The sequence below is a fragment of the Leptinotarsa decemlineata genome, unplaced genomic scaffold (genome assembly GCF_025532065.1).
Source record: "Leptinotarsa decemlineata unplaced genomic scaffold, Ldec_3_MD MMD2_tig00026340_RagTag_RagTag, whole genome shotgun sequence".
Classification (NCBI taxonomy): Eukaryota; Metazoa; Arthropoda; class Insecta; order Coleoptera; family Chrysomelidae; genus Leptinotarsa; species Leptinotarsa decemlineata.
The window spans coordinates 8,854,281-8,873,351 of record NW_027412694.1 but is presented as its reverse complement, the minus strand read 5'-3'; the positions used below and the strand labels follow the sequence as shown (position 1 = coordinate 8,873,351).

General features: G+C 33.4%; 2 protein-coding genes across 3 annotated transcripts in view; one reads left to right on the top strand and one right to left on the bottom strand.

Moving 5' to 3' along the window:
* Positions 1-634: 634 nt before the first annotated feature.
* The window catches only part of Vps50 (Vacuolar protein sorting 50), a 36,139-nt gene continuing 17,702 nt past the window's right edge, over positions 635-19,071 (top strand). The window contains exons 1-10 of one of the 2 annotated variants that reach the window (XM_023156382.2): positions 635-858; positions 911-1,099; positions 1,150-1,461; positions 1,542-1,730; positions 3,494-3,712; positions 6,268-6,560; positions 9,764-9,953; positions 10,065-10,387; positions 11,629-11,827; positions 14,339-14,647. In XM_023156382.2, coding sequence (XP_023012150.2) covers positions 929-1,099; positions 1,150-1,461; positions 1,542-1,730; positions 3,494-3,712; positions 6,268-6,560; positions 9,764-9,953; positions 10,065-10,387; positions 11,629-11,827; positions 14,339-14,647 — 2,205 coding nt within the window. In that variant the 5' untranslated portion in view covers positions 635-858; positions 911-928. The remainder of the gene's footprint in view (positions 859-910; positions 1,100-1,149; positions 1,462-1,541; positions 1,731-3,493; positions 3,713-6,267; positions 6,561-9,763; positions 9,954-10,064; positions 10,388-11,628; positions 11,828-14,338; positions 14,648-19,071) is intronic. The other variant, XM_074183709.1, reaches the window with a different exon arrangement.
* On the bottom strand, positions 14,328-18,315 carry Trmt6 (tRNA methyltransferase 6 non-catalytic subunit). The gene is made up of 2 exons (XM_023156384.2): positions 17,626-18,315; positions 14,328-16,752 (listed from the first exon to the last, which is right to left on the bottom strand). The coding sequence occupies exons 1-2, from the start codon at positions 18,221-18,223 to the stop codon at positions 16,028-16,030; spliced, it is 1,323 nt and encodes a 440-aa protein (XP_023012152.2). The 5' UTR covers positions 18,224-18,315; the 3' UTR covers positions 14,328-16,027.

Below are 19,071 nucleotides of genomic sequence, written 5' to 3'. Positions count from 1 at the left end.
AAAAACGAAAACGAAGTTGACTGGCCATTCATCATTATCCAATGTTTACTTATTTCATCTTTTATATCTGATCTACACCGATTAGTTTCATCCATCAAAAAACAAACGTGTCGTCAACATGTCGTAGTAGACCCGATGAATTAACGAACGGTTTGATGAGACGTCAATCGATTAACACCGATGATTTCAAAAAGTTGACCAGGACTGAATGAAATATAAATTGATTATATGTGTATCATATTGTTTGAAATTTAGTGCTCGTATCCTTTCAATGACGTCACAAACATGGCATCGATATTTTTTGATAATCCGTACACCTTCCTGTAAATTAAGCCTCTGAGTTTCGATCATATACTTAATCCATAATCCATAGAATGATGTATAATTATTCTGTGCTCAATCCCGTCTAGTAGACGGAGTACAGCAGAATATTATCACATGATAATACGTTTATGAACGATTTAGAGTAACATAATAATACTCTGAGTATCTTTATGGCCGCAAATCCGGAAAGCCTGTTATCACAGTATACTTATACAAGTTATACTGTGCTATTATTGTGGTTTTTATGGGCGTCAACCGTCGTCATATACCCAACTAAAAAGCCTACTTGAACTTCAACTTCAAGTATGCTTGAGTAGTGAAAAACGAAAGAAGAAGATTCATTGGATGTAACACATTGACACTGACATTTGATGAATACAAAAACAAATAATAATGAAGGAGTCAATTTGAATTGATATTTTTGTAGATCCTTATTTTATGAATTATGGCACATAAAATGGATGAACTCAAACAAAAACTTCTGATACTCATCAATAAACAGGTGCTTTTAGGATAAAAATGATTGAGTAGTTTGTAAAAGAAACTGATTCAGAAGGTATTCATGGAAAATAATATTTGATTTTAGCCTCCAAAAATTCCATCCATGGGCTTCAATGATGCAAATTATCATTTTTCGCAAGTAACAAATTTATCTATTAACAGTAAAACAGTAACAGATGTTGATAGGCCTGCGGATCAAGACATACTGGAAAGTATTCAAGCAGCTTATTTTTCGAAAGATGAAGATTTTGACATCTGCAGATTCGAATTGAAAGTAAATCGTATTTATTTTTTATGTGCACGTTCTTACAAAAATTGTTTCAGAAACTCCCAGAAGTTCTTGATTGTGATCAGATACAACGGGATTTCAAAAATTTAAAGCAGCAACATCAGGTTGTGTCAAAGAAAGTATTGCAGTTAATTTTGGAGAATCAAACTGGGTGTAATGTTGAATTCGAGAAAGTGACCGAAATTCTTAATGAGGTTAGAGCCACCTTGGAGTTATGTAGAATTAGCAGAAGAGAGTTGAAAGTTGCTGGAAGTCAGTTCAGTGCTTGTTTAGGGATTCTGGCTAATTATAGAAAAAGGAAAATAGCACAGAACTTATTGAATAATTTGATTATGATAAAAAATTTGGTAGGTTCTTTCAACTATGGCATTTTAAAAGTTATTTAGAGGTTTGAAAGATGTTATTTTTAATGTGTGGCAATTTTCAGCATAGCTTTGATACAAGATGTCAAATATTGATGAATGATGAAAATTATGTGGCTGCAATAACAGAACTGAAAAGATGCCAGAAAATTGCTACAAAATATAGGCATTTCAGTTGTGTAGCTGCCCTCACTTATAAATTACAAGAAACTTTGGAAAATACTGATGCTCAGTTAGACCGTGTATTAGCACAGGTAACATTAAAACAGGACCATTCAAAATCGAGTTTATGAATGGGGATCAGAGTAGGGGATAGAGAGTCAGTTAAATTAGGGCAAAGTTGCCTATTTTAGGTCATCATCTAGATCGTTTGATTCCAGACATAAATGGGAAAAACAGATTGAACTTTGCCACAGCAACTGCCAATAGAGTATCAGGATATGTTCATAGAACTTTTAAACAAGTTTTTTTTTCATTTGGATATTTTGATATTTTGAATAAGCATCTGTATTTGTTCTAACAATTTTTTATGAACACCTGTATTTCAGCTCTTAGGTATTCGATGAGTAGAAATGAGTAAAAAAATGCAATTTGAGATCATTGAAAAATATGAATGGGTATTAAATGAAAACTAATTGGTATGAAATTCACGTTCTGAGAGAATCTTATCTTTTCTAGATTGAAGCTTAGACAAAGTTCCTCAGAAGAGAATGAAGAATGATATTTGAAAAATTCACCTTAATATCAGAAACGCGTGAATAAAAATGTGAAATGTGAATAAATAATTTTAGGCTATAACATCTGGCTGGAGTTAATTGGCAGGTCCTAATGAACCACTCAGTTTCCAACCTCACCCCTCTCGACCTGAGGAATGGGAAGGTCAGGCGTTTTGATAAGCCGAAAACCTCAATGCATTGGCAAGCGCAATGAGCCGAGAATGACAACCTTCTGCATTTGTCCGGCTAAGATTTCTGCCATAGTGCGGCATATTGGCATGATGTTAAGATTCTGGAGTAGATAATGATCATTCCATCTCAACAGAGTGTTCTGAATAGCGTTTGCGGAGTTCAACGAAAATATCTCGATACATCATCACCAAAAACTGAAAACTCCACAACGAATATGTCATCAGCAGATCAACTGGTGAACAGTTTAGTTTATGAATTGAAGGGGTTATTTTTTAAGGAGTGAATAATTTTTGGGAAAAAAGTTTAGTTTATCTTCCGATGATGCTAACTTGGTTAGTGAAACTTGGGTAGGGAACAGTGTTGCAGTTCTAGTGTTTGGTAGCAGTGCTTGTTCTCACCTTCATATAAGTTTCCAAATTAGGAAAGATGAATCAATTTACAAGGCATAGTAAACATTGGCACATTATTTTTTTACTGATTACATGCTTTGAAAGGATTATCTGCAGTGCTCATTCAACACATTGACAGGCAAACTGGGTGGGACAAAAGTTCATAAGTTTTACTTAAAATTTTGAAAGTTTACGTGGGGACTTCTCCGGAAAAATATATTTAAGTTACCGATGCAGGGACTAAGTTATGTTTGCATTTGTGTGATTTATGAGGCCATAATAAAAAAAAACATAATTTACCTGATGATCATCAAATTTATAAAAATTGCAGGAATATTGGGAGATTTCAATTTCTGAATATTAAATGACCAATATAGGTCCGTATTCAAAATACTAGCGTTGAGGGTGGCCCAACTCTTATGACACCCTTTGTAAATATATTGTGATGATATTCTGATAGCACTTGGAAAGTTCCTGTGACGAAGTTCAAACTGATTGTTAATATGTTTGCGAGTAAAAAACATACAGCCAAAGCTAGAATTTTCAACTCCGGTTATATATCATGATCCAGAAAAGCTTGAGCTGGTATCAATTGATGGTACTGCAAAATTTACCACTATTTAACTGACGCTGTATTTCCTACTATTTATTCAATTTTTTTTTAAACTGTTAAAATGTTTCATTTACTCAGACAATTCAAATCTACTAAAATTATTTCAGACTTGTTTCCATTTTGATGGAGATCGATATAGGAAACTTCAAGCTGCCTATAATCTTCTAGAAAAATCGAGTTTATCTATGATTGACAATTTGCATGTTCACTATATAACTGCAATTTATAATTCATCATTCAATGTTGTTCAGTCATATATTTCTTCACCAGACATACTGGAATCAAGTGAAAATAGTGGAAAAAATCCATATAAAATCTTATGCCAGGTAGGTGGTTTCTATTTGCAATAATTCTCGAATTGTAATGCCACATGTGATGTTTTATTTAAACTTTCTGCTCCTGATGTCTCTTAAAGCACTTTTTGATTTAAACTCTACAGGAAAGTAGTTTTCTAGTAGTTAGTTAGTGTAATTATAAAAACAAACTAATTTTCATGAATTTGTTTTTTTTATTATTTGTTATTTAAAAGGCGACTTTCTATCGTATGTCACCCATATTTGAAATAACGCCATCAAGAAACATGGAGAGTCAAGAGCTGTTGCGCTTGATATTTCTAAGACCTTTGACCATGTGTGGAATGAGGGTTTGTTGGCCAAACTTCGATGCTATGGCTTGTTGGATCATTTTTGTGTATGGCTCTTCAGCTTCCTGAAAGAACGTTTTCTGCAAGTGGATGTCGATGGATCTCTCGAATACTTTCACAATCAACGCTGGTGTTTCTCAGGGATCCATATTGTCTCCAATATTGACTGCGGAAGCACATCTTCACTGGCAGCAGGAGGTTGAATATCTTAACGAGGATCTAGAAATAATTTCGAATTGGGGTGAAAGTAACCAGATTTATACAGACTGTTCAAAAACCAAAGAAGGCTCAGGATGCTCAGATCACTAAGCCTAAGTATTGAGTGGGGAATGGGAAGAAATACCAGTGTGGTCCAAACAGAACTGGCTGGTATCTCAATCGCCACAAAAGAAATAACCAAGAAAGGAATTTCTGGCAAAAACATAACAATCTGCACTGATATCAGACAAGCACTATTAGCCTTGAACAGACAGTGTGTTACCTCAGGGCTAGTACTAGAGTGCCACCAAGATTTAGCCAAAGTTTCGGTAGATAATAACATTATCCTGAGGTGGGTTAAAGGGCACGACAGGAGTAAAGGTAATCGCATTGCCGACTCTTTAGCTAAGGAAGCGGCTGGACTAAGAATTTTAGGACCCAGTGGCACCCACGGCCTGATGACTTCAACAATTGCGGAACTAGTCAAATGTTACACCCATGCTCAATCCTTAAAGAGATGGCATGGAATCAAAGGATGTAATCTTATCAGGATCACCTTGGGCGAACCTGGGTAGCTGGCGCCGAAGAAATATCTGGCGATGACCAGGAAAAATCTACGCCTTACAGTAGGATTTCTGTCTGGCCAGTGTCAACTAAGGAAACACCTCCATAATATGGGGTTAGTGGACACACCTCTATGCAGGATGTATGAACAGGAAGATGAGACTGTCAGGCATGTCCTGTGCGAGTGCCCGGAGTTATCGTCAATAAGAGAGTGTGTTTCGGCGAGTCTTGGCCTACACCTGCCGATATAAAGGAGATGTCTCCCAGCGACCTGTCCACCTTCCTGGAAAGGATAGGATGGACGATGACCTAGGAGGGCAACTCCTCAAGAGGATGTACAATGGGTCACATGTAGCCTAAGTGCGTGGGCTTACACTCACCCTCCTTACTCTACCGATACAGAACCAGGTTCAATTCAATGCCACAAAAACCCTAGGCATCGGTTTTCTCCAAGAAGATAAATGTCTCCGAACCAGATATAAAAAATGAGGTCAGATAATTCCCCTTTCTGCTTCGATAAGATTGTTGGGAGTTAAAATGGACACCAATATGTCTTGGCACAATCATTTCGCTGGAATTACAAAGGCTACTTCTCAAAATCTTGAAACACTGTTCCGAACCAGAAAACTGTGTACACCTCAGCAACTTTTGATGGTTTATAAAGCTCAGATCAGATCTTCTTTTGGAGTATTGTTCTCATGTATGGAGTTCCGCCCCCAATCATACCCTGAAGTTGCTGGATTCCACCCAGAAAAGAGCTATCCGCCTGATTGGAGACGCGAACATCACTTGCAACCTTGATAGTCTGGAACATCGAAGAAAGGTTGGAGATTTATCTCTCTTCTATAGATACTTTCAAGGGAAGTGTTCAAGTGACTTGGCACATTTGATTCCATCAAGAGCGGTACATATCAGAAATCCGCGAAAGACTGTGGCTGCTCATCGTTATTAGTTTCAACTCAGTACACATTGAACTTCACTATTTTCACAGCTTCACGTTTTTCCAAATGGATTTAATCTCCAGCGATTCAAATCAATGTGAATCACTACTTTCGCACAGGCACCGCTCTAAGAGAGCCTTAAGGATTTTCCTATAGTGCTTGACATTTGTCCTTATCATGAGACACAACTTGAATAATTTTTGAAAACTTTACAATAACAGGACATTCGTACAAGAGCATGACTTCCGTTTTAAAATTCTTAAATCCCTTGGAAGTTGAAAAAAAGTGATAAACTTTTGAGTAAGTGAATGTTAAGGTTTAGATAATCAACAGCACTTCATTGTAGTAGAATCTTTATTCTTAATGATTAAGAACAGTAATTACTAGCATTTTTCCCCCAAATGAACTCAACTCTTGAAGACTTTCTATCTAATTATTAAATGTGGCTAATTATGTTTCCCTTGCACAAATTCTCAAATTGTGCTGCATATTTCATCTTGAATACAATTTTAATGAAATATATTTTTATTTTCAGTCCATTAATCAAAATGTATTCATAGGCTGTCTAGTGCATCTTTGTAAAATTCTTTTTAAAATAGTTCTCAGTTATCGTCAGCTTGTGAAGTGGCACAATAACAGCGAAAACGAATCTCAAACAGGAAACGATAATTTCAATATTGAAAACACAATGAGCAAACAAAAATTAGAACACAACTTGGTGAAAATATGGGATGATGTTCAGAGGAAAGTGTCTAGTTTGCTTTTGAATGCTGACTTGGCCAGTTATAAATTTGATCAGTTTGTGCAAATATTGAGAGTAGTTCAAAGGTGAGAAATAATATTTTTTTCATATGTTTACTATCATTCTTTAAAAACGGATAGACCTGGTTCAGAGCTTGTTTTTCCAATTATCAGAATGAATTGAATTGATAATATCCACCTCATAACCATAACTCTAACTTATTTTGGTGATCCTATTAATAGCATCACTCGTTTTTTTTAAACAAAGAATTGGACGTAGCCTACAGAACAAATAATAACTTCAGTAGATTCATTGAAAACAGAGATAAAACTCTAGTTTCGGATAGATCGGAAGTATATAAGTTGACTTGTGGTACTTGTCCTAAATTTTATATTGGCCAAATCAGAAAAACTTATTACAATAGAATAAAAGAGAATAGAAGATGTTTTTTGAATGAGAAGACGAATTCAACATTTGCAAAGCATCTTCTGACAAAGGTTCACAAGTTCAATCACGATTATGACATATTCTATTTGTTGGAGAAATGTTCAAAACACAACCTTTTGGAATGCTTTGAAATCAATAGATTCAACAATTCGGGGTTATTGCTCAATGATCAAATAGCTTTGAATTGTTTCCCTTCATTGAATTTAGTTTGCAATGAGGAAATTGGTAATTAGGATAGATCTTGAAAGTAGATAAAATCAATTCTCTGGTGAAACTTGTATTCATTATTCTTCAGTGTAATGAGTTGTTTCTAAGCAAGGTAAATATTTTATGTATTGGATTTATAAGGTAGAAAGTTTGGACTAACCTATCAATTAGTGTGGTATTAGTTAAAAATGCCAACTTAGTACACAGAAATCAAAATTGAAATTTATAGTTTTGGGTTATTAGGCTGTTGTCTAAAAAATAATTGAATAAACTAGTAATAAAAAATAAATAACATAACTGAAAATATAAGAGAAGATAAATAAAAAAATGCTAATTTGTGAAAAAAACAAATTATTGTGTAATACCTACATAACACCAGAAAGTTCGTGTATCTGATTTAAGTATTCGATTTTTAGACAAACCAAAAGGCTGATATACAAACATTTTTGTATTGGACTGATAAACATGCAAAAGTCATACGTGCGACATGTTTTAAAATATTCTTTTTTTTGTATTCCCTTCTTTAAATTTCAATATGTGCCTTTGCTTTACAAAAAAACACCTTCCTTCTTATTCAGCTTCACTTCTTCATGTTTTGATTCCGTAACATCAAATTCATTGTAGACCACCACTTCATCTCTTCTGGCAAAAGTCTCTCGGCTTCTGTTATTCTTTCGGGTAACGAATTATATCTCAAAACCCCAAATGAATTGTAACAGGTAATTATTTCAGGAAAAAAAAATAGTTTGAAATAAAAAAAACCTCATTTAATTTGAAAGGAGTATACTTTTAAGAGAGATACATTTTTGAGAATGAAAGGTTTTGGTTCCTCCATTTTTCTTTTATGAATTGTATGAATAATTTCATTTAAGTAAATTGTTGTTTAATATTGCAAATTAATGTTTGTATTCATTTGTCTCGTATTTTGTTATACTTACATTTATCTATTCCTAAGAAAGTACAATGGTTTTGCAGGAAATTATTTATACAAGAAATATTCATACATAAATATATAACTTCAAAGGAAAATATTTCAGAATTGGTCTAATCATTAACAAAAAAAAAGCAAACAAATATGATTAGGTAAATTAATAAAACAAATAGTTCGAGTTAAGACGCTCTGACCGTATAAAGAGGCAGACAACAGGATGACCAGTTCAGTTTGAGGGGTGCCTAGGAGATGACAGTACTACCAACTGTCGAAAGCGTTCGCAGATAATTAATAAAAGATATAAAGCTTCAAATCCTTTTTGTTCTGTTCGGGCAACGTACCGCGCGCGTCGCCCATTTTACGGTCGCCATAATCGTCCTACCGAGAGGACTATTCGCAATGTGGTAGATAAAATTGAGTCCACTGGTTCCGTAAACGATCGACCAACACCTGTACGTCGACGAAACGCAAAATCTGCCGAAAACATTGCCGCTGTCTGTGAGAGTGTGCAGGAGATCCGAGGCAGTCGATTTCGAGTCGCTCACAAAAACTCGGCCTTTCGCAGACCACAACTTGGCGAATTTTGCGTCGTGACTTGGGCCTGCACCCGTACAAAACTCAACTGACCTAGTAACTGAAGGTGAACAACCATAGACAACGACGTGTATTCTCTGTGAGGGCTCTAGAGCAGTTGGCAACTGACCCTGAGATCCATCGAAAAATCATCTTCAGCAATGAGTCTCATTTCTGAATGAATGAGTACGTGAACAGACAATATTGTCGAATTTGGGACAATACCAATCCACACGAGATCCAAGAGCGTCTAATGCATCCCGAAAAAGTCACTGTTTGGTGTGGATTTTGGGCTGGCGTCGTCATCGGTCCATATTTCTTTGAGAACGACCTTGGCCAGGCCATAACTGTCAACGGCGAGCACTATAGGTCGATGATTACATACTTCCTTTGGCTTGAACTGGATGATGAATTGGACACCAACGACATGTGGTTTCAACATGACGGCGATGCGCCGACCACACAGCTCATGCCACATTGGATATTCTGCACGAGCGAAGTGAGGGCACATATCTGAGGGGGACTATTTTTTAGGGTACATGCAAATTGATGAATACATTAATGTATATTGATAAAAATGAAAATTCACCGAGATCGTGCGATTTGACCCCGTTAGATTTTTTCTTGTGGGGTTTTCTTAGGTCGCAGGTGTATGCGAATAAGCCACAAACCACAGCAGTCCTTTAAAGCCAACATAACCCGTGCGTGCCATCGTTCAAATTCAGCCTGATTTATGCGCCAGTCATGGAAAATTGGACGTTTCGGTTGTGTTCCCCCTAGAGAAGCCGTGGCGGACATTTGAACGATGTTATATTCCACATCAATAGATCTTTCAAACGAATGAAAAATTTCAGTGATATCTCACAAGTACTTTGTTTTATTTAAATTTAAAGATAGGAAGTGCTTAATGAAAGATTCTATATACACACATACATACACATACAATTATATATACATACATACATAGATATGTAAACATGTTTGTATTTGTAGGAGTGGATAGGTTTTTCATGATTTGTCTTGGCATAGTTTTATTTTTCAATGCATTTGTCAGTTTATTCAAAAGTTTAATCATTTTTTTATGTCATATCTTATGATAAAACAACTAGAAACTGTTATGAATGTTTTTAGGTTGATACTTGTTGGAGAAGAATTTTGTTCAAGTAAATCCGAAGATTTACAAGAATCAATAAGAAAGCAGAGCGTTAATTATTTCAAGAATTACCATGCCCAAAGGTTAGATGAGCTGAAAATATTTTTAGAGAATGAGATGTGGGAAATTTGTCCTGTGAAACCATCATTTGATATTCTACAACTACAGGTCAGCGTTATTCAGCAGATATTTTTTATAATTTTGAGATGTGTACATAAAATGTTCTATGATAACTTTTCAAACTTGAATTTGCGTTTTTCTGCATTTTTCTTTCTGCAGGAATTCAAATCATTTCGGTATTCCTTGAAGAATTTTAAATTCAATCCCCAAGTGAGTCCCACAATGATCAACTATTCAACAAATTCAACAGAGTGCTGCTCTTCCAACCATTCTCAAGATGGAAGTAGTATTGTAGGTAACTATTTTGTAAGATATGCTGATCATGGAACACCTTTTGACTCTCGTTTGGATGAAACAATTATTGAAGAAGACATATTAGCTTCTGAAAATGAAGGTTCGGGATACTTTTCCGAAGATAGTGAAGAGGAAGAACCAGAGGAACTGAGAAGGGATTATGTAGATGAAGAAAATGACAGTTCAAGGTAAGGAGCGTCTGTATGGTAGTCAAGCAGATAAAATCGATTATGATTTAAACGACTGTTGAAAAGATTTCAGGGATATTTTCATTAGAAGACAGACATCACAAACACTAAAAAATTGAATATTTGTTTACTCTCTGATATTTTTCCTCAATATTACTTTCCAGTCTTTTAAATCACATGTAATTATACGTGGACTGATCAAAAAATAAGGTGAATGTTCAAATTTTGCGGGCTACATACATTCGATAAGCGATTTTTTATTTTTGTATATTGCTACACTCGTCTCGAACATATGTTCACAGTTTTAGCTGTTTAGTTTGTTGGTGAGAGGCATAAAAGTTAGAAGTGTTTTGCCTGTTCGGCGATTTACTGCTATCGAAAAAAACTGATCAAAGAATTTGCGTAAAATTTTCTGTAAAAAATGAAATTAAGTGCTCAAAAATACTGTTTGATGTTGACAGTGGCTGGCATACGGTGGTTGTATTCTGAGTCAGAAAAATGTTCAAAAGAGGTACAAGGTTTTCACAGAAGGTCGAGAAGATGTGAATGACAATGCTTGCTCTGGACGCCCAAGCACATCAACAGCTGATGAAAATATTGAGAAAGTGAAGAAAACTGTTGTGAAGAATCGTCGAATCACTATTAGACAAGTTGCTGAGGATGTCAGAATATCAGCACATGCCACGCAATTTTTTCGGAAATCGCTTGTTCGTAATTTTTTGGCCAAAAACAACACCGTAATCATGCCTAAGCCATCGTATTCACCAGATTTGGTGCCCTGCGACTGTTTCCTGTTCCCATGATTAAAGGAAAGTGCATATCAGAACTACATATACTTGTGCCTGCAACACAGGCACAAGTATATTATATCTGAGGGGGACTATTTTTTTAGGGTGCTTTATGCAAATTGATGAATTCATTAATGTATATTGATAAAAATGAAAATTCACCTTATTTTTTTAACATACCTCGTATATGATAAAATGATTAGAAGTTCAAGGCATTCAATTACAATAAAAAAAGTAATATTTGGATAAACATTGTTTTAGATTTCTAGTGAAATGTGTCTCATTAAAAAACTGTGATTTATATTTATATTATTAAGGATACGTGGAGAGTGTGTAATAAACCTTCTCGTATAACTGTAACCATAGGGTTTGAAAGTATCTTGAATAATCATTTGAAATATGAAGATCCTATTTTAATGACTTGTACCTAATGAGAGAGATTTTTCATTTCAGACGGCCTGATAAGAAAGAAAAACACCATTATAAATGTCCGATATTGACAAATACAACTCTTTCTATACTTAGACAAATTGGAAAATATATCCAGATGTCCAGGCTTCTTCAACCCATTGCCTATCAGATCATATCTTGCATGAATCAGTTATTCGACTACTACCTCTACTCGGTTCACTTGTTTTTTGCCAAAGATCTGGTGAGTATTACGGTGTCGTGCTTGTCGTGCCTATCAGATCATATCTTGCATGAATCAGTTATTCGACTACTACCTCTACTCGGTTCACTTGTTTTTTGCCAAAGATCTGGTGAGTATTACGGTGTCGTGCGAAGTTAGAGACTATGCCAATAAGATTAATTGATTGGCTTGTCGCAAGATAGTTTTGAGAAGGGTAAACCAAATACAAAACTCCAGTCGTATTTGACTGTTCATGAAAACTGACTACTAGGATTGTAAAATTATAAATACTTACTACCTATTCCTTTTTGAGCATTTTTGGAAAATTTGCAGTGAAACCTAGACAATTTTGACATATTTTTTTCAAAAATTACACCTCACGATTTGAGTGATTTATAAATCTCTTGAAAAAGCTACTGTGCTAGAGAAACATGTGATATAGTTTTCAAAATAAAGTTTGTGAAGATCAAATCGTGAGGTGTAGTTTTTGAAATTATTATGGACCTACATCAAGTAACGGGCGAATCAATCAGAAAATTTTGGCATAATTGAAGCTCTGACAACCAGACAAAAATCAGTATATTCTTATATCTAGCCTAAGCATTTGATTTTCGCCAATCAATTATCTTTTATGTAAACTGGGAAAATTTTGGAGCAGGGGTTTAGCTTGAGAAATGGTTCAAATTGTTTAAAAATAGAAAACATGTAGAAATCAGTAATAGTAAGTATGGCGTGCTAAATGTAGGTGTAGATCAGAAGATCTAGAAAGGTCCAATATTATTTAAAGTTAACACCTCAAGTTCGAAAATTGATCAAAGTTTTCCAATGTCACATTAACTTCAGTGTGAAACGTCTCAATATGTAGCAGAAAACAACAGTCAAGTCAAGAGCATATATAACTGATACATGAAAGTACTTAGAAAAACTATGGCCATCCGCCATAGGAACTAATCACTTGAGATTGTTGTGAACACGAAAATTTTATTATGTGTACTCACCCAATAGGCACATTTTACTTTATTTGAAATCGGCATGTAATTTCAAAAATACTGGCAAAAAAATGTATCTGAGTGAATCCGATGATTTACGAAACAGCCTCAAAGAAGCGGTTCAGCAAAAAGGGGTGTGACGTCACCAGATATATGAAATATAGAATCGACTAGGAATTGCAGATTTTTGTATGTGAGCAGTGTGAAAGTTAAAAATTAGTTTTTAGTTTTTTGTATTCATCTGTCTCTGTTGTGAGAGTATGGAGAATAAAAAAGCCAAAAAAAATTATTGTACCTACAACTTATACTTTTTTTTTTACATTTTTATAATGTTCGTTTTTGGCCGAATAAATTTCCAAAATATTTAAATATGTGTATGAAAACAAATTATAATCTGCAGAAGTCTGTCAAATAATATTGTTTAAATTACAAATTATTTTTTTTTCATTGAAAATTGCAAAAGCCCTACAGACTGTTAATTCCACTAGTTATATAATTTTATATCGCGCATAAAATTTGCAATCATGTAAGAGTTATGCTTCGTTTTCTTGATATATCCAGATTTTTCCTTCAAAAGTTTTTACTATCTGCCAACAACAACTATTTATAATTTCTTTCAACCCCACCCCATCCTAATATTCTATAAGTAAGTTGACTGAACTATCAAATGATTCATATTTATTCATTGTTTCGGATATTTGAATTTTGGCAGTATTATTCACAGTTTTATAACATGTTTGATGGAATGGTTTTTGTCAAATCAATCACTGATAATTTTAAAATTTGTACAGTATGTGTAATAACTGTATCATTGGTAGAGGAAAATGAATTTCACCTCCATATTTCAAATAAGATAGATCATTAAGATAAATAGTAAACAAAATTGGACCCAAAACAGAACTCTGTGTCACACAAATATGTTTTTAATAATTTATAAACAACCCCACGAAAACCAATTCTCTTCAATTTTTCAAAAATAATGTATGATTGACTGTATCAAACGCTTTGGATATATTTTTTGTCACATTCATATACAGTTTACATTTAGATTAGATACGTTCAGATATAACTTTTAAATTATTTAATGTTTAAGATTTTTATACTATTATATCCTGTTGCCTTTTTTGGTTTTGATCAATCAATACAATTTATTATTCTCATTTTATTTATAAATTGATACATAGATTTTGAATAATGACACGTTAGATTTGATTTTGTACATGTTTTTTTAAATATTTGCAACAATTTTTTCACCTATTTTCCAACCCCATATTAATAATAATCTATAAATTGATTGGATATTTTTCATTTGATATTAAATTATCATTAGTTTGGATACATTTTAATTTGTCATTCCATAATTGCTTCACTTTATACTGTGACTGATATTCTACAGCAAGCAAGAAATTCAATAATTTTGTTTGCTTTTTAATAATTTCACAATTTTCACGCTGGAAACTTCCAAAGAAAGGAAGAAAAAAACGAAATAAAAATCCGTCAGTCTACCTTGAATTTGAATAAGTAAAATACACTTTTATTTCAGAGCATTTCTAGTAATTCTCTCTATTCACAAGAACTAAATATCACATTGAAAAAAATATCTGACAATCTGATATCAGAAATGGTATCTGATGAAGAGGACAGTAATAGTCAAGCTGGAAAAGTACTTAAACCTTCCCTGACACCAATGGTCGACTTGGGAAAGCCAGAAACATTACATGGTTTGGCCGAGAGGATTGTGGCCGTGGAAAGTCTGATTTTTTTATCGAAGCAATATGAATTTTTGCAGGACTACCTGGAACACTTGGTACCACAAACTAATAAGATAATGCTTCAACAATTTTTTTCTCAGGTAGGTACCTCTTTGTCTAATTATTATATATCCTGGAAAAATCAGTTTATACTATCACTATTCCTGAGATATACGAAGGTCCTTTCACTTGCTTTACTGAGTTGTTTAGAATACTCACTGGAAAAGATTTACATCAAGGAGAATTCAGGAAACTAGTGTGGTGATAAAAATGAATAAAAGATCCTTATGTAACAAGTAATAAAGTTTATATGACCGAAGAATATATTAACTGTATGCTTACAACCACATTGTTGAATCAAACCGAATGTATAGTTCAAAAATATTTAAAAAACGGACATTGAAAATAGCAAGGTACCTTATTACCAAAATAACTTATTAAAAATCACAATTGAAAGTGGAAATCTCACATTAAAGTGTATAAGTATCAATGGATTTCCATCAAATATCAGTCAGTTCTATCATATTTTCACCAAAATAACTTTGTTGAAAGATCGTAAAAATTTTAAAGAATGGATATTCACAAAAGCAAACAATTTGAGAGCACGTTTATATGTTAACTTAGTTTAACTCTTATTTGCTTATTAGGAATCACCTATGAGGTAAGGTAAGACCTTATTAGTCCTTAGCTCGCACAAGTTTCGACTTCTGAGGGTTGTTTTTCGTATGGATGTGACAGCTGGTTAACGGAAAAACAGATTTTAAACAGACAGACAGAGGGTCTGTGTTAGAGGGTCAGCCTTTCATTGCCTGAAAATTTTAATCGATTCACAACTAATATACTTCATGATTCCAGTATCCACAATCATCTTCTGGTGATTACTGACTTGTCCCCGATTATTTGAGACTACTTCTGAGTCAATTAGACCTACCTTTTTTACACTCTTTCTCACATTTCAAATCTCAACACCAGGCCATACATCTTCTTTATTGTTATAATTTATATCGTATTTTTTTATCACTCACTATGGAAATGTCAAGAGTGACAAACAGAAATAAGTACAAATGTGAATAAATTTTATAGGTATGAAGTTTCTTATTCTTATTGAAACTTCCAATAAGACGAAATATTTCGTTTCAATTTGTTTTCAATATGTTTATTCCATGTCAATTTATCATCAATGTATTATCCTGAAACTGAAAATAATTTTAATACATTACATTGTACATGTTATCATATCAACAGTTGACTGATAAATATATGATTTGGAATATAATTGATTTTCCCAAGTTATTTACATAGGAAGAGTGGTTTTTCATATAAAATTCCCTGCTTTCAATTTTCAGTTTTTTCTCTGTTATTATTGTTGATGTTTATATAACCTTTCTAATTTCTTACAATACTGTTGACCTTTTGAATAAAAAAAATAGTGAAACATTCTTTATTATTTTCATTTTGTCCTCAGTTTAAAATTCTTAAATCTAAAACTTCAACTTGAATCCGGTTAGTATATATCCTCCAGTATTCATATTAACTTCAGGATGAGTTCTATTAGGTAAAACCTGATAATTACGCATGAAACTATTCAATAGCCTGATGTTAACAATATCAACTCTACTCTTTAAATAGAAGTACAGGTCCTGCAGTGGTTCCTTTAGCAAACTAAACACCACAAAGCTTCTTCCTCCATTTAGAAATGGAAGAAGTTCCTTTACTATATTCACAGGATGTTCTTTTGCTGTAATTATTAAAGTGTCCACCTTACTTTCTAAAATTCGGCAAGCTCTTTCATTATCTAGTTGCCAAAACTTTTTTGTGTCAGTTTGGTCCAGCTTTGGTTTTTTTGAAGATGGCTCACCAATATCATCGCTTTGTTTTTCTTCACTTTCATTTGTTTCTGAGTCCTCATCAACTGCCATCACGTTTTCACATGTTTTAATGTCTTTATTGGATGTTTCTTCATTATCACATGCAGTAATATAACTGTCCTTACTTTGGTAAAAGCACCTGAGAACCGAATATAAGTTGACATTTATACACCTCTGGGCTTGCTCAGAAGGGAACTGCATGGCCATAAATGCATTTTTCTGACATTCATTTCCTGGATGCATATGGATGAGATGTCCTTTCGTTTTGAAACCAATACTACTTGTTATTGCAGCAGGCATTAAACCTGATGTTCCACTGTCATACAACAAGTGATTTCCTGAAAAAAATCAGATTTGAAATTTTTTGCTTCAACTGAAATTATAATTTTGACACATATGCTTATTTTTTCAATAATAATAATAATTGTCTTTATTTTTTTCCTGCTGTAGCTACATACAAATATTTAGATAAATTACAGAGCTAGTTACTTATATAACAAAAGGCGAAGTTCAACTCAGCATAGGTGCTACTGAGTTGTTCTTCCACTGTAACACTACCAGTAACATCTGGTGCCTCATTGTTGAAGTTTGATTTTTCAGAAAGTAATGCTGGGCAAGCAATGTAACTAACTTTTTAATGATAACATTCATGTGATCCTGTATGAAATTTTAGTCACAACAAATATGGAACATGAACTCTTTTGGCCTTGAACTTCAAACTTACTACTTCGAATATCATCTGTGAAAATCTATTTGAAAAAAGTGAATAATTAGTTTGTCAGTGCTAATCACAATGTTGATGTGCAAATTAATTTGTGGAAATTAATTATTATTATTGAAATCACAACATATGTTTCACTATACTATAGCTTTTTCAGATGTGTTCCATGCCCGTGAGTATTGGACACATCTGAAGAAGCCTTTGTAAGAAAAATGTTGCAATTTTTTAAACCTTTTAGTAAAATTTGCACAGTAACGTTTCATCAAATGCGTTTATCATGGATTTTCATCAAGCATTGGTCAATTCCATCATAGGGATTGAAATGATTGGAGATTCATGTCGAGAAATATATTTTTGTGAAGTCATAAACACTTTATAATATTTCAATATGAACACGGAACACAAATATGTATTTATTGAAAAATTTTTGAACAATCCAACAATTCTTGTTTACTTTATATTTTTTTCCACTACCTATCGTCAGACCTACCTTCAGGATGTATATTGGCATACGAGAGTATTTGAGACAAATCATCTATTCGTATTCCCAGTGTTTTCGTAGGATCTTGCCTATAAAACATTTGTGCTAATATTCTAATACTAGGTCTTTTTATTTGTATGTATTCAAAATATTTTTTTTCTTTTTTTCTAATGTATTTTTCTTGGCTATATCCAGTCTTCATATTGAACGTTTTTGAATTGCTTATGAGATGTTCTACAATATTATTTGAATTGAGTTCTTTATCCTTAAGCTTGTCAATATCTTCTTTTGTCAAACTTTGCGATTCTGCATTATTCGGTATGTGCCTATTGTCTGCTCCCGAAGTTTCAATGGTCACACCTTCTGCAGCAGAATTTGTATGTTCTACCTTTTCCAAGGTATAAAACCTTTTGTTTCCAGGCATGTTTTTCATTTGAAAAGTATCATGATAGCTTTCTCCTATAACATTATCCATTTCTATATTGAATGATCCCAATATTAGTTTACTGTGTGCTTTCAGTTTATGTAATTTCGTATAACCTTGTCTCTGAACTACTAAGTAATGACCAACTTCAATGGTACTTTTGTTTTCCTTTTCATTTTCCATATTTTCAGTTCGTAATGTACAAATTTTCAGTTCGTACAATGTTTACACGTTTTTCAGGTTAGAAATCCATATACCCGATAAACTAGGTTATATTCTTCTTCCTTTTTTATCACTTACAGAGTTTTTTGGGCATCTATCCATATCCTCCAATATTACGACTGTTTTCGAGAGAACTATTACCAAAAGATGTCGCAGAAAAACGCAGGGATAACTAAGAAAATTTCATTTTGTATAGATAAAAACTATAAAAAAGTTGTGTTATCAATACAAATCCAAATTTTCAATTAGCGGAAATGATTCATTCAAATATTATAATTTTTTCCAATGAAATATGCCAAAGAAGATGCCCGAAGTCGAGAGTTTTTTGATTGATGGATATACTGAAAGTATAATTGGCAAGCACTAACTACCTACCTGAATTTTGGCATGTTTTATGATGACGAAAAAAGTTGAAAAATGTTCAACTTCATCCGATAAATTTATTGACAGAGTACAACGGTACAGAAGATTTTATCACTTTCTGATAAGGATCTATGGATTTTCTAAATGTTTTCAATATAGATTTATAGATTCTATGGGAAATATATTTTATGTAGGCCAAGTGAATAAATTATAATATATATGATTTTCAGTGACTCCACAGTCCAAATGTTGAAAACCAGTGAAAACTGCAAAATAAATTGAATACTATTATCTTTCCCTATTTTGAAGGCATCTCTGAACGAGAAAAATTATTGTTAAAAAAAATAGATTTTTTCAATTTATTACAGGAAATGAGACCCCATGATAGGGAAAAATATTAAAATTACCTAGAAATGTTCGAAGACTATTTCAAAAAATTCCTTAAC

Bases quoted from the DNA above. Each gene is read 5' to 3' on its own strand.
- Trmt6 (XM_023156384.2), bottom strand. From the start codon at position 18,223: ATGGAAAATGAAAAGGAAAACAAAAGTACCATTGAAGTTGGTCATTAC. The intron at 16,753-17,625 runs GTAGGTCTGACG...GATTTTTTTCAG, and splicing joins TGCCAATATACATCCTGAAG to GAAATCACTTGTTGTATGAC.